Genomic DNA, 14823 nt, shown 5'->3' with positions numbered 1-14823 from the left:
CATTATGATATACTGAGTTTTTTTTAACAGTTAAATTGTGGGAAAACCTTCAGCAATAGTAAACACACAATGCTCTTACATGCTTAAAATCAGGTACTAAAACTGGCTGTAGTACTGCTGGTATTTGAATTATTTAGCATCAAATTAAAGCACAAGATTAATTTAACCTTCAGATAAAACTCATGCACTGCATGTCATGATCTAAGCTCGATGGTTCTTTATGAGTTTTAGCGTAGGAGTGAGATGTTTCCAAAATATACAAACATCATTTTTCCTTCCGACAGGCCTGTGCACTGCTGACGTTAAACGGCAAACATTCATGCTCACTTTATGTGGTGCATGTTAAGGTCATTCTTTTGAAAAGAGACCAAACTCTTGTTTTTATGATGAGTTGTGGACTTGCCTGTTGTTAGCAGAGCACTGTCATATAAGGATGTTAAGTGAGAAAATAAACATTACCTAAACATCTTGTTCTCTCCTTTGTTTCTTCAGTGAGAGGCCGGTGGCCTTACCCAGCACCTGGGATGGTGCCATTTGACAGAGTGGCTGTGGAGCCATAACCCCACCACTACTACATCTCCATCGTCTCGACTCTAGAGCCCACTGCACCAAGACTGCTGCCCTCCCAGAAGTTTTGCTCAGTGCCCTGGACAAGGCCACTACAGACAACACATGACTCATTCACTGGAGCCCTAGATCAAGTGAGTACAGAGCCGGCACCCCGTGTTGGCTCCGATGTTTCGGATGACTAACATCTGGGAGCTCGGCGTCTGTTCTGTCTGTAAAGCTGTAAAGTTTTATTTACAGGTTGCAGGTTCGGACATCTCCAAAAATGAAAGCAACAGATTCCTGTTGGCAATTGTTGTTCATAATTCACTGCTTCAACTGTAAATGTCCCATTTAACCCTGGTGTACTGGGTTTGAATGCAGCTGTGATTGAAATACAAACACCGTGTCACACTGTGCTGGTCATCGGTCTACATTGGTGTGTTTAGTGCAAAGCTGTAAACCATTTCCATAGACAAATCAGCAGTGTTAAAGAAGCTATAATCTACTGACAGAAATATACATGCAAAAATACCACTGTTTTTTTTTGTTGCCTTAGGCTCAATGGTATAAAATGTCAAACGTTTTGTTCATTTTTGATTCAGAAGCTAAGAGCTTTCTTGAAGAAAACAAAAAACGGCTTGAAGCAAATATTTTCGCTCCAGCTTCTATATCAAATTGTGAAAAGAGTAAAGCGTACAAGTGTATTTTGCAAATTCTTTTTTTTAATATTTTTTATTACAGTGACAATATAATTAATTGTGTTGTATGGTTTCAGCGGGGCAATAGAACAACAGTGTCACCTGCGTACAGGAGATGATATGAAGAGGTGGAAAACTTACTTAATATACTGAAACATATTTATAAAAACTAAGAAACTGAAGGCACTTCTCATCTGTGATGCACGTTTACTCAAAGACTTATGTCAGTAAAGTGTGAAAAACTAAACTTAAGTGCAGTCTGCCTGGAGTTTATCGAGGAGGACTCGAGCGATGACGGTCCTAAAGCTGTCACGGTTCTTTGTGCCTTCGTCTCCGTCACTGTATGCTCTGAAGCTTAAGGCCCCAGACTGGCTGCAAGGCTGTGAACAGCCCAGCAGGTCTCACTAGACCTCCTGTAGCACATTTCACGAGTTGAAGTGAGGACACACATACACACTTACACACAGATTAGACACAGGCAAATTACACACAGATCTGTGGCGCTGAATGGCTGTTAAATATTCATGAGGAATTATCTGCGGAGGATAGGACGGATTTGAGGTTAATGTACCACTACTCTATGAGAGGAGGCCTTGGTAATACATACCGTACACATCACCATTTATGGATATAGCATAAAATTTTATGTGCTCAGACGACAGATGTGCTCCATAAAATCGATGCTTCACATTTTGGTGATAAATATTGAATCATTTTTGGACCGTTTTCGCCGATGCGTTCTCAGTCTTCTTCTGCTGCTGTTCCTTACTTTCCTTTTTAAAAAACGCAGTCTTTTGGTGGCAGCTTTCACTGACGGTGCCTGTCACCACCGAACAGGGCTCCACACTAAATATTTCTGTCTGTACGAGCGTCTCTGGAAGCCAGTGCAGTCAGAGGTCCTTGGTAAACATCCTTGACCTCAGTCTGCACAGCTGGTGGGAAAACTGGAAATCAGGCCTTGTTTATAGTCGTGCAAAGTGATCAGGCATGGTCTCTGGCACATCTCGCAGACACAGAAGCATTTAAAGATGTTAAAAAAAAACAACACCCCACCAGACTGTCAGGACAGTTCCAGCTCGTCCTGTTATTTTAGCAGCCTAATAATACAATAGGAGAACATGTTATTTCCCATTTTCACATGTAATCTAGACAATAAAAATTCCTGGAAGTTGCTCAAACATATTTTAAATTTACCTTACTTATAAATCTGATTTCAATTACGATTTTGGCTTGCTACGTTCATGAAAACAAGACAATCTAAATAAAATGATTATTGTGCCGATCTCGTCATGTCATTGCAGCAGTACACACTTTTTTTCCTCCTGTTTTGTTAACTCACTAACATCTATTCAGCTTTCCTACTTCACCTGCCTCTGTCTGAGTTTGCTGGTTTGGAAACGTGTAAAAATGCACAAGAAAGTGTGAAATGATTTGTACTTGGCCACACGACATGACGAGTTAATCCAGTGCATTTGATTCAAAGGGAACCTGCTGACATGAAGAGATGAAAGGCCTTAATCATAAACTCTTACCACAAGGGAGGAACTGCTGATTATCAGCCATAATCATTACGATAGAGGAACAGGATAGACCAGAAATATCATGATGGCTGTTGATGGCTTGTTGGCCCACGGGCTGATTGACTACGCGCACACAGGTGAAAGTGTGGTTCAATTAATCTAGATAAAATCATCTATACTGAACCCAGCGACCAAGCACCAGGAGGAGTGGATGCATTTGATGCTTTCTTGGAAAATCAATAAATGTGAGAACATTGTCCGTGCTGTCAATTAATTGCCGCTATGTGGGCATATTGAGAGCAATATATATATATATATATTTATACCAGACTTTTTAACAGGAGAACAGCCTGAGAGCGCTAAGGTCATCAAGGAAACACAGTCTCTCTTCTTTACTGTAATGTACAAGTGCAACAGGTGCCAAGTGTTGAATAGATGATTCACTGACTCCAACAAACAGGTTTGCACTTCCTGAATGAATCTTTTTTCTATGTACATTTTGAAAGGATAACGTGCTAAAAATAACTCCAGGGCAACAGTTGATATTACCGTTTTTTTTTACCAGACCACGAAGGCTGATTGAATTGAATGGTCTTCATTGATACACTGAAATGTTGTGATATTACATCTCACAATACCCTATCAATATTTAACACCAATGTATTCATTATGTTATCACCAATTCCCAGTCAAATATTCCTGGTGTTGGTTCATTTTCTTTTTCTTTTCTTTCTTCTCTAGCAATATATCGTATCATTGCTCCAGTGTCGTGGTACGTGTTGTAGATATTCAGGTGGAACAGCGTTCAGTCTTTACTATGCTGACAGTTTGACGATGATTAAATTGTTTTTAAAAAATATATAATATTATCGTGCCTATAGTATGGCAGTATGACGCAATATATCGTTGCTCCAGTGTCGTGGTACGTGTTGTATTCTTACCAATACATAATTACTTTGGGCCCGCGCTTCATGGCGTAAAAGCGATGCTCCAAAGCCAGGGGCCAGTCAGAGGCGTTACAAGATGCAGCAGGTGGTGCAACGCACCATGTTATGGCTTCTGTAGAACGTAATCTGTCACCATTTTTGACGTGTGCATGTGACATATTTTTCGGCCTTGGCCTTGTCCGTTATCAGGCCTCAACATTTAGTTTGCTGCTTAAGAGAAAAACAAGGCAAAAGTTTTTGGAGTCTAACCTCCAAATCTGAGTTCCTCTCCAACTGTCAGGGTTAAAACACATTGTACTTTTTTTTCTTTCCTTTTTTTTTAACTCAGTTTGTATGGCACGACATGTTACACTGTTTGGTTTTGGTTAGCTAACATATATGTTAGTGGCTAAGGATGTAGACTTTTCCGAGGTCACAGAGAGGAGACGGAGGAGGAGGCATTTTTTTTTTTAGGACGAAGCGGCAGGAACAACATCACCACAAACAGAATCAGCTCCAGATGTAGCGCAGTTGTAACATCACAAACAGCAGTGGAATTCAATATATGTCATGCTGTGTAAACCTGAGCGCTTTGATCTCAGTCGTACACCACAGACACGGTCAGTGCTGCTCACATCCACTCTGTTTGTCCTGCAGTGGATTTAACCACTCAAATGGATCCAATTGTCTTATGTGTCGTTTTGAATTTTAAGCAAAAAACTGAAAAATAAATTTGTAGAACAGATGAAGGTCTGACATGTGGTACAGTATATATTTTATTTTGTTTTCAATTGGGTTTTTCTGCAGCTTTAAGTTAAGAAAAAAACAAACAACTTTGCTCATGTCATTTGGTACAACCAGTTGACCACCTTTGTTAAATTACAACTAAGCATTTTCACATTCATTCTCATCAAAGAAAATATTACGTTTCTATTGTGAATTTGTCTTTATAAGCCCGACAAACTGAGACAAAAATATGGTGGTATTTTATTTTTACTAAGGCACATCTTACGAATTTTTCTCAGCATTAAATTATTTGCTATACTAAGGCACATCTTACGACTTTTATTTATATTTTTCTCAGCATTAAATTATTTGCTAATGAGACTAAAACATGACAACTTTTGTCAGTTAATTCACATGATTATTTTTGAACCATCATCCTCCCTGTTCATTTGTTCTCGGTCCTGTTATTGAATCTGCTGCACTGAAAAAAAGAAAACACTGAACTGCGGCCCTGAGCTAAGTTCACGTGTGCTACGTGAATCTTATCACCGACGCAGTGCCAAAAAAACATTTCTCCAAGCCACAAGTGTGTGTCTGTGGTGTGTCTGTGGTGTGTCTGTGGTGTGTTTTGACAAATATAAGACTAGGAGCGATCTCTGTTCTGATCATCATGGTTCCACTTGATTGGCAGTTGATGAATGTATTGTCTCTGTTTCTTTACCTTTGTCCTTGTTAGGTCAGTTCAAGCTGAAAAAATGAGTGCAGTAGGGGAAGGCCCGCTGGACCCTGCCACGCCAGAGTCACGCAAGAGGAAGGGCTCGCCATGTGACACATCGGTGCAAAGGTAAAGTGTCACCCATATATACTCTCTCTCTCTCTCTCTCTATATATATATATATGTATATATATATATACAAATATATACACCTGAAAAAAGCCAAACAGTCACTATTGAGTCGAACCTAAAGGGGTCCCACCGATCCTGGAAAACTCTGGAAAATGTCCTGGAACAGGTTTCAGTGAATCCAAAAGAACACATCAGTTCTCCTCCCAGTTTCTTTTTCTCTGTGAGTGATTGAGAAGGAGTGCAAATCAATTTTCTTTTGACGTTAGAGCAGCTCTTCAGTTTTGACTCCAGTTTGACTTTGTCGTTAGACCTTTTAAGAATGTTAAATGTCTGGTGGAGACAACTAGCAACGATGCAGTTAAAGAACTGGTTCAAGACTTAGACTTTGTGGTTGGCGTTCATGCTCTTTATACAGTAGCTCGAATGAAGAAAAAAAAGAAGAAAATAATGTCAGAAATGTTTGATCCAAGGAGGAGAATTATCTGTCCACTAGTCTCTAATGTAAACATCAGACCAAAATCATGGTGAAGCGCTAAATTATCACAGGTCCTGTAGCAGGAGAAGTGAGTGATTGATAACAGAGAGCCTTCAGTTGATTTGTTTTTTGCCTCCGTGGTTTATCTCTGTTCTTACAGACGGGCTGTTTGTTCGTCTTATCAGCTCAGAAAAAGAAGAAGAAGAAAAACCTTTGTTTGACTCTCAGGCACCATGAGCTTTTTCTACCATTTGATCCTTTTTTTTCTTCATTAGCTTCCACTTTACATGGTGTCATGTGGGCTGTTGTTGTGCTGTGCAGTTGAGGTTATATCAGGACACACAGTGGCCCAGCGGTGAACGTGCTCAGTGTGAGCCTATAGCGTCCAGTAACTGATGTAAGCTGATGTAACGTAACGACTCAGTTCACATTCACACGCAGCCACTGACCTGCACGTTCACACGCCATCCATCCACCCCCCCACCCCTCACACTCCCAGGCCACCACGCCTGTGTTCTGGCCGGCCACTGCACTGACCTACTTTTGTAACTGTTGTCGTCTTACACACTCACATGTACACACGCACACAGTAGGTTCCGTCCCCCACCCCCCATGTTTACTGCATACCTCGCTCCAACCTTTTTCTTTTCTTTTCTTTTTTTTTTTCGCCCTGAAAGTATATTATCACAACTGGTGACTGAGGATAAGCAGCAGGCCGTGCAGGGATCGGAGTGATCACCTCATTAATGCACCATAACTTCTGCACCTGGATCATATGACAGTAAACAACAGTGGAGGGGCTAGGCGGTGGAGCGGGGGGTCAGTGCTGAAATATCATTGATGTATTTCACGCCTCTGACAGTTACCTACAGTTGGCTGCCATTTTGGCTTCACATTTTAATAATATTTGGTAAGAATCTAAATAAACAACCGTACAAACTTTTTTTTCAGATTCTGTACTTGACAATAATGAAGTCAGGGTTTGTGGTCTGTTTAACCTGCTGCTGCACTAAGAATGGTTGTGATGTTGGAAGTTCATTAAAATCCACACAGGTTAAACTCCTGAATCAACAACATTTTCAATGGACTTTGGTGCAGTGGAACTCACCAAACTCAGCCACACGTGGACAGAAATTCTCCTTAAAAAGAATCAACAACGAAACAAAAATCATGAAATGAAGGTATTTCTTTTGGACATGACTACAGTTCTGTTATAATGCAAAGACTGGACCCACAGATCCTACTGTTGGTAGATGAAGATCAGGGCTCAAACCACCAAAGACCAGCTTTAAAAACCAGATGTCATCATTTCCTGTCTCTCATCCTCATCTCAGCAGATTTTCGCTGGTGACTTCCTGTCTGTTCTCTCCTGGTTTACGTGTGCAGCATGTATTATTTAGCTCCTCCTCGTCTGAGTGACACGTGGATTTGTTTAAACGACATATTCTAAATGTTCCTTTAAGAATGTGACCCAAAAATGAATGCCTCATTTGTGATTCTCTGCAGCTTGGAGAAGCTGTGTGACCCAAAATTTTGTGATTCTCTGCAGCTTGGAGAAGCGGCGACGGGAGCTGGAGTGCCGCTACATCGAGGAGCTGGCCGAGCTGCTGTCGTCCAACATGGGCGACATCGCCAGCCTCAGCGCCAAGCCCGACAAGTGTCACATCCTCAGGAGCACCGTGGACCAAATCCAGCAGATCAAACGGCGTGAGCAGGGTCAGTGAGGGACGCAAGACATGTTTGCACAAATATCTAAATCAGAGTAGAAGAAATTAATCCTGAGCCTAAAACGTTACATTACAGAGAAAGCAGCGCTCCTGTCTCCAGATGATGAGGTGCAGAAGAGCGACATCTCCTCCAGTAGCCAGGGCCTGGTGGAGAAGGAGGCATTGGGGCCCATGCTGCTGGAGGTAAATACTCACACACATGCCTGTGTCCTCCCTGCGTGCATCGCTCACACTCACTGTTTCACTTTTAAACTCCTCCTCACACTTCCAGGCCCTCAACGGCTTCTTCTTCGCCGTGAACCGGGAGGGCCGCATAGTCTTTGTTTCTGAGAACGTGACGAGTTACCTGGGATACTCTCAAGAGGAGCTGATGACCTCCAGCGTCTACAGCATCCTCCACGTGGGAGACCACAACGAGTTTGTACGCAATCTGCTCCCCAAGAGCCTCGGTGAGTCCACAGTCCACCCACAGAACGTTCTTTTTCTTTTAGGTTTCCACCTTTAACTCAAACCCGCATTTGACAAAACATGTTTACCCTGGTGTACTATCTGACATGTGACTGTCACCGTCAGTGTGTATGACACACAGTTCTAAGTAGGATTAAACCAAACATTGGACACTGGAAACTTGTGCTAAAGTATCAGTGAGAATAAGGACAGTCAGGGAAGTGGACGAAACCCAAACCCTCCTCACCTCTCCTCCTTCCCTTTGTGTCTCCTTCTTCCATTGTCCAGTGAACGGCGGGCCGTGGTCGCAGGAATCCAACCGGAGAAGTAGCCACACCTTCAACTGTCGCATGCTGAAGAGGCCACCAGATGAGGCGGACTCGGAGAACCAGGAGGCACGGCAGCAGTACGAGATCATGCAGTGTTTCACTGTGTCTCAGCCTCGGGCCTTGAAGGAAGAGGGCGACGGTGAATACACACACACACACACGCTGTCACCACTGATACCTGAACTGGACAGTGGGTGAAGCTGAGGTGTGAAACCTGAATAAGAAAAAAAGTTTAAAAAAAAGTTTTGGAGTCCCTGCTGCAGTGGCCTTGATAAAACCGTCATTAAATTTCAGTGTCTCCAATGTCTCATCTTTTCTCGCTGTCCTACTGCACACGTTTGACTCTTTGTGGACATTTGTGTCCATTCTGTCCCCAGACCTGCAGAGCTGCTTAATATGTATCGCGTGTCGAATACCTCGCTCCCCTCAGTCTGTTAACAGTGAGTCTTTCATCACGAAGCAGGACCCTACAGGTAAGACACACACATTACATTTTGCAGAAATAAAATGTCCCCAAACTGTAGTATTTGTACAAAAACAACGTCCTCAGAAAAACTACACAAACAAGTTTTTATAATAATAATCCTGTCATAATGTGCATTCATTGAACAAACCATTTTGAACTTAATAGAGTTGCAGTATTAGATTTTGTATTTTTGGCGGTGTTTTGCATTGATTAATTTTGTGATTTTAATGTTAAGTAGGGTGTTTTGCATTAATTTTGTGATTTTAATGTTAAGTAAGAAGGTGTTGTGTTGAACTCAGATGTCCTGTCACGTGGGTGACCCTTTGAGCTGCTCCTCCTCAGGGTTAGAATGGTCAACTTCAACTGTTAGACTCTAAAATTCTGTCTTTTATAAAAGCTCCTCGGAGCACAGACGTGCTCCACCAGCATCATGTGACCAGCATGGGAGCCACATGTCTGCAGTGGTCATGTGAGCTCTGTGCACTTGTTGTGAAATAAAATAGCAGAGGGGGGGGGGGGGGGGGGGGGGTCTGGGGGAAAAAACCTGCTTTAATTAAAAGTAATTAATATGCTGTAGAGTTGGTTTGACTGAAGCTGAGACGATTTCACATGGTGTCAGGTTTCACCTGGTTAAATATGGGCATCGTGTCCATGGTCGTCAAGTGATCAGTCCTGTTGCCCCAGAGAGAGAGAGGATGTCACAAGTTCTCTGCATGTCCACATGTCTGTGCGTGTTGACGTGCCTGTGGGCTTTCTGTCTGTACTTCACGTGATTTCCTGTTCGGCTGGGGATCGGGTTCCCAGTAGCTCACAGGAAGTTATTTTGTAAAAATAAATAGGTTAGAATAATTGTAAAAAAAATCCAAAATTTGAATAAAAACGGTCACATTTGATTTTTTTTTTTTTACTCTCTGTATACACTGTTTTTTTTTATGGCTGCTGCAGTGTTTGTGTTTTTCACCTCAGACACCTTACAAAAAAAATCAGACATCATTAAACAATCACAGACAAATTAATGCTGCTGATCCTCCTTCTTCTGCTCACCTCCAGGGAAGATCATCTCTATAGAAACCAGTGCTTTGCGCGCGTCGGGCCGGCCAGGCTGGGAGGACCTGGTCAGGAAGTGCATCTGTGCTTTCTTTCAGCCGCAGGGCAAAGAACCCTCCCACGCCAAGAAGCTGCTGCACGAGGGTGAGTCGCCTACACCGATTGTTTTCCGGGCCTCATCTGCAAAACCCGCCGGCACCATCTGGGCCGGCCCCGCCATGGCAACGAGAGTTCTGCATCAATATCGTCCACATACGGTTGTTTTAGCATTCAGTTAAGACCTTTGTTCACTTTTGTGCAGCAGAAGCTTGTATAAAATATTACAGAATAAATATTCGGACTCAATCGTTGGAGGGTTACGAAAAGTAGAAGATAGTGTTCTTCCATTGAGTGCCACTGCTGCCACCTACCTTGATCTATGTATTGACCACATGCAATACCAAAGTTAAAAAAATAGAAAAATATATACCGGTAATTAAATAATTTTCTAATTTTACTCACATGTTACTATCTATATATGTGTATGATATGTATGTGTATATATGTAGAGTGGACATTGGAGTATATTTCAATATGTACAGTACATATATGTGTATTTATATATTAGAAGGGTTTAAGTAATGGTTCAGATTTGTTTGTCTGATATGCAGCCAGTAAATCTGCAGCACCACTGAATCCACAGAATTAAATCGCAGTCAGGATCAGGTCCAAAACAAACAACATCTTTCACGTCCAGGAAGCTGTTTCCATTCATGGTGTTTCCTCTGTTTGCAGTATGAAAACATTGTTCTTAACGTTCCGTTTAATAATAACGTCAGTGCGTAAATGTATGTCAACAAGAGGATTCGTGCAAACACGGCCGATCGACTGTGATGGTTATTTTGGCTTCGCTTCTCCCACAACACGGCCCCGATAAAGAACCGTAGATATGTGCAAAGTAGAAAAATATAATTTATAAATAAATTTTTTGTCCCTACAGTAATGACCCACGGCAGCGCCGTCAGCCCGCTCTACCATTTCTCATTAAGTGATGGCACGCAACACAGCGCTCAGACACGCTGCAAGTTCTTGTGTCCACCCAACCCTGACGTACAGCCTTTCATTATGGGCATTCACACTATTGACAGGTGAACACACACACACACACACACACACGTTGGTTTTTTAAACTTAAAGTATCGCTGGGTGAGAACAGAGAAGCTAATGCTACATTAATGAATTTACCTGCTAACAAAGTCACATGCTGTCTTTTGGTTGTACTTGCTGCCCCCACAGGGAACACAACACTGCTAGCTCTCAGGAAAACACTACACCCACGCTTGGCAGCCTTAGCCAAGTCCCCTCCCGCTCTCCTTCCCTTCCTCCCGGCAGCAACTCGTCCCAAGGTCCAGGCCTCACCTCCTCAGGCCTTCACAGCAACAACAGCAACGCCTCCACCCAAGGACTCAACCCAGCCACGCCCGCGGGCTACCTGACGCCCAGTCGGACATGTCCCCAGCAGCAGGTCAACAGCCCCTCCCCTCTTAGCAGCCCACTCACAGCCACCCCTACCTCTTTTATGTCGCCCAGGATGCCACGGGCCAGCCCTGGGTTGGGGGGGAGTCCTCGTGTACCAGGAAACCCCTTCTCTCCCTCGACGCCAGGCCTCCATTCCCCCACGGGGGGGCTGAGCAGCGGAGGCAGCCTCACTAGGCAGCACTCTGGTGGTGACAGTGGCAGCGCTGGATCGACGGGGGCCTTCTCTCTGTCCTCTCCTGTTTCTCAGAGACGGGCCAGTACACCCACCAGTGCCTGCACCCGACCTCCCTCTGCCAAACAGGCAGAGTCGGGAGCAGACGGAGAGGACTCTCTTAAAGCCTCCTTGTCTTCTGCCTCACAACTGGGTACTCAAATCAGACTCAATCAGCTCCTGGACAGCAACGGGACAGCAGCTGAATCTAACGGTAAAAACAACAACAACGGCATCCACTGCACCACATCACCTCATCCATCCAACCCCCATCCTGGCCCACAGTGCCCCGCCTCCCACAGTACACTAACACAGCGGCACAAGATCCTTCATCGGCTGCTCCAGGACAGCAGTCCCAACGACTCGTCATCCAACGTCGACGAAGGAGACCCCAAGAACGACGTGCAGGTCAAGAAGGAGCCGCCCACCAGTCCTGCAGTTGCCATGGCGTCCAGATCCAGCACCAGAGAGCCTCAAGACCACCAGTTACTGCGCTTTCTCCTGGACACAGATGAGAAGGTCAAACAGTTCAGGAATTAATAAACACTTTTGTATACTTTATGTCATGTACCAATAAAATATCATCAATGTTTTTTTTCCAAAGGACTTGGGGGACCTGCCTCCTCCCTCCGCCCTTAGCTTGGAGACAGTTCGGGTGAAGGTGGAGAAAAGAGTCAGCATTGACGGAGCTGCCTGCTCGGGCTCCTCCGCTGCAGCGGATGGTGCGTCCAAACCTGCAGGAGTTTCCAGCGGCTCCGGCTGCATCAGCCCCAAAGCCAGTCCTGTCGCAGAGAAGCGCAGAGACAGTCGCAAGGACAGCAGAGACTCCACGGTAGGAGAGACTGAGAGACTCTAGGTTTTAGGAGTGTGTATTGGCAAAATATCTGTTCATATGATATTGTGAAACAAAATAACACAATATTTCAGTGTATAATATTTATGATAAATGATATTTATCAATATTTTTGTTATACTTGTAGTAGTTTTCAATGCGTCTTTTGCTTTAGGATAAAAGAACATACGTTGCATTTATTGCGGTACAAAAGGGTAAATTTGACATCTCGCATCAAAGTGATCCTAATGTAAAGGGTTTCAAATATGTTACATCCTTGAACGTCCTTTGGGACATTTAACGTAGCCCGCGCTGGTCGCGGTTTTTTACATCATCATAACTTCCTGTTTTGGCTCGGCCTTTGGAGTCACTGTGTCGATCTGAAAGGAGAAGCTGATGTTTCCCTGTCAGTGTGATTCATCTGCAGAGTTGATAACAGCTCATTAACAAACAGCTGTTTGTGTCACAAAACTCTGAGTCATCCAGAGAGTGAGAAGGAAAAATGTAGACTGTCATTAACTCTAACTTTAATTTATTCAGCTCTGGCCCAGCACGTGAAGAATCTACTTCTCACTCAGATTGTTGCACAACTTGCAACAGGTTATTATGGTCATTATGGCTCTGATCCGGTCAGACTGTCGCGTCGAGGAGAAGACAAGTGTCGTCAGTGGCGCGGTGCTTCGCTACCGTCGTCACTCGGGATTTTCATTGACACCGTCCTCAGTATCAGTATCAGGAAGGAAGAAGATGTTACCATCAAATGTAGAACATTTCCTCTACAGAGCTGCAGTTCCTGCGTTGGCAGTGTGGCTCAACAGTCGCTGTAAATCAAGTCGAATGTTTATTTTCTTGGACTTTGTCTCCAGTGTAGGCTCAGCTACCAGCTGCAGCCTTTGAAGCACACTCACCTCTGACCTTTTGTCCCTCTGCATCTCCAGTTCACTGATTGTATGCTGCACGCCCCCCCTCGCACCTATATACACACACACAACACACACTTGTTAGTCTGTAATTGTTCTCCCACCACCACCCATTCTCCCCCTCCCTTCTTTTGCTCCATCCCTCTCACCCTGATCAATTCTCATTTCTTTCTGCCTTTTCTCACCCTTGTCCCCCGCCTCAGATGTCTGTTGACATGGACCCTCTCACCCAGCTGCTGCCTGGCCTCAGAGGCCCGAGTGGGGCCAAACAGAGCGCTGACGAGTCAACAGCCCCTGGTGGAGGCTCCCAGCTCCAGTCTCCCCAGACGCAACCCCCTACCCAGCTCCAGTCCCCCTTGTCTCAGTCCCAGTCCATACCCCATTTACAGTCACCGTCCCCCCAGCTCCACTCCCCGTCACCTCAACTCAAACTGCAGTCGCCCACCCAGCTCCACCCGAGCGAGGCCAGCACTCCCCGCAATGCAACTGTGAAGAGAGAGCCTCCAGGCACCCCCAACAGAGGTACTGCCTCAGCTGAGTGAGGGGAGGGGGGGGGGTATCAATAAGATTTATAATGAAGAAGGGAATATTTTTATGATTATAAATGAGACAAACATTTTTAAAAAAGTATTTCATAACCAATCCTACAGTAAAACTACGAGTACTACACAGTCACTAGTACTCTAGTAACCCTGATCCTGTATGTGCCCTGTGACTGTTGTTCAGGTCTCAGTGATGGAGGACCTCCATCCGGCTGTAGTCTCCAGAGTCAGACGTCCTTTGACTTCTGCAGTCCCCCTACTCCAGGACAGACCCAGGTCCAGGGACAAGGAGCAGGAGACCCCTTCCTGACCCCCAAAGACAGCAGCCCCTTTTCGGAGGCAGACATCCTCAACCCATTCAGCTCAAGCACTGGTATGAGAACTGCTGTACTGTACTGTACTGTACTGTACTGTTACTGTATGTCCTCTGTACTGTGTACCACTGTATGTATATAATACTGCAAACAGCTGTGTTTAGATGAGGATGTAAACAGGCTGTTGTTATGTAACATATCACATGTTTGAGGTCACTTGGTTTGTGGATATATGTGGATATGTGTCCCAGAATAAGAGGGTGAAACATAGTCAAAGAAACTCTTTTTCTTCTCCAGGCCTGACGAAGATGGACATGGGAGAGATCCAGCCTCTGGCTCTGTCTGACACCCTGTTGTTCGACAGTCTTGGAACTCCTTTACAGGCTCCTCTGGCTTCACCACAAGAGTAAAAACAAACTTCATTTTTAATTCTCTGTGCATTTGGAACAGGTGACATGAACCTGTTCATTTGCTGTTAAAGGTTGAGGCGATGCAGTGATTCCTATTGGCTCTGCAGGAGCTGGTAACTAATGCGTGGGAAAGGAAGTGATTTGTTGTTGGTTTACAGTAAACAAATCATTCCTCGCAAAAGTAAAACAAATGTTTAAAAAGGAAATAGAATCAAATTTGATTTTCTTGGCTCGAAATGTTGGTGTTTATCAACAGGACATGTAAAGCCTCCTCTTCCCCTGTAGGGAGTGCTATGAACACCTTTTGTTACTAAAAAAT

The 14823-nt window shown here is 44.1% G+C and overlaps 1 protein-coding gene across 1 annotated transcript in view; it reads left to right on the top strand.

Annotated features, from left to right (window-relative positions):
* The window catches only part of LOC103381159 (nuclear receptor coactivator 1), a 38349-nt gene that overhangs the window by 13791 nt on the left and 9735 nt on the right, over positions 1-14823 (top strand). The window contains exons 2-16 of the mRNA XM_017033440.2: positions 493-701; positions 5156-5263; positions 7291-7457; positions 7545-7651; positions 7740-7917; positions 8204-8383; positions 8622-8717; positions 9761-9901; positions 10737-10884; positions 11033-12005; positions 12091-12318; positions 13442-13760; positions 13965-14153; positions 14392-14500; positions 14576-14589. Coding sequence (XP_016888929.1) covers positions 5175-5263; positions 7291-7457; positions 7545-7651; positions 7740-7917; positions 8204-8383; positions 8622-8717; positions 9761-9901; positions 10737-10884; positions 11033-12005; positions 12091-12318; positions 13442-13760; positions 13965-14153; positions 14392-14500; positions 14576-14589 — 2938 coding nt within the window. The 5' untranslated portion in view covers positions 493-701; positions 5156-5174. The remainder of the gene's footprint in view (positions 1-492; positions 702-5155; positions 5264-7290; positions 7458-7544; positions 7652-7739; positions 7918-8203; positions 8384-8621; positions 8718-9760; positions 9902-10736; positions 10885-11032; positions 12006-12090; positions 12319-13441; positions 13761-13964; positions 14154-14391; positions 14501-14575; positions 14590-14823) is intronic.

Source organism: Cynoglossus semilaevis, chromosome 7 (genome assembly GCF_000523025.1).
Source record: "Cynoglossus semilaevis isolate Cse_v1.0 chromosome 7, Cse_v1.0, whole genome shotgun sequence".
In the NCBI taxonomy this organism is placed as follows: Eukaryota; Metazoa; Chordata; class Actinopteri; order Pleuronectiformes; family Cynoglossidae; genus Cynoglossus; species Cynoglossus semilaevis.
This window is presented reverse-complemented; position numbering and strand designations above follow the sequence as displayed.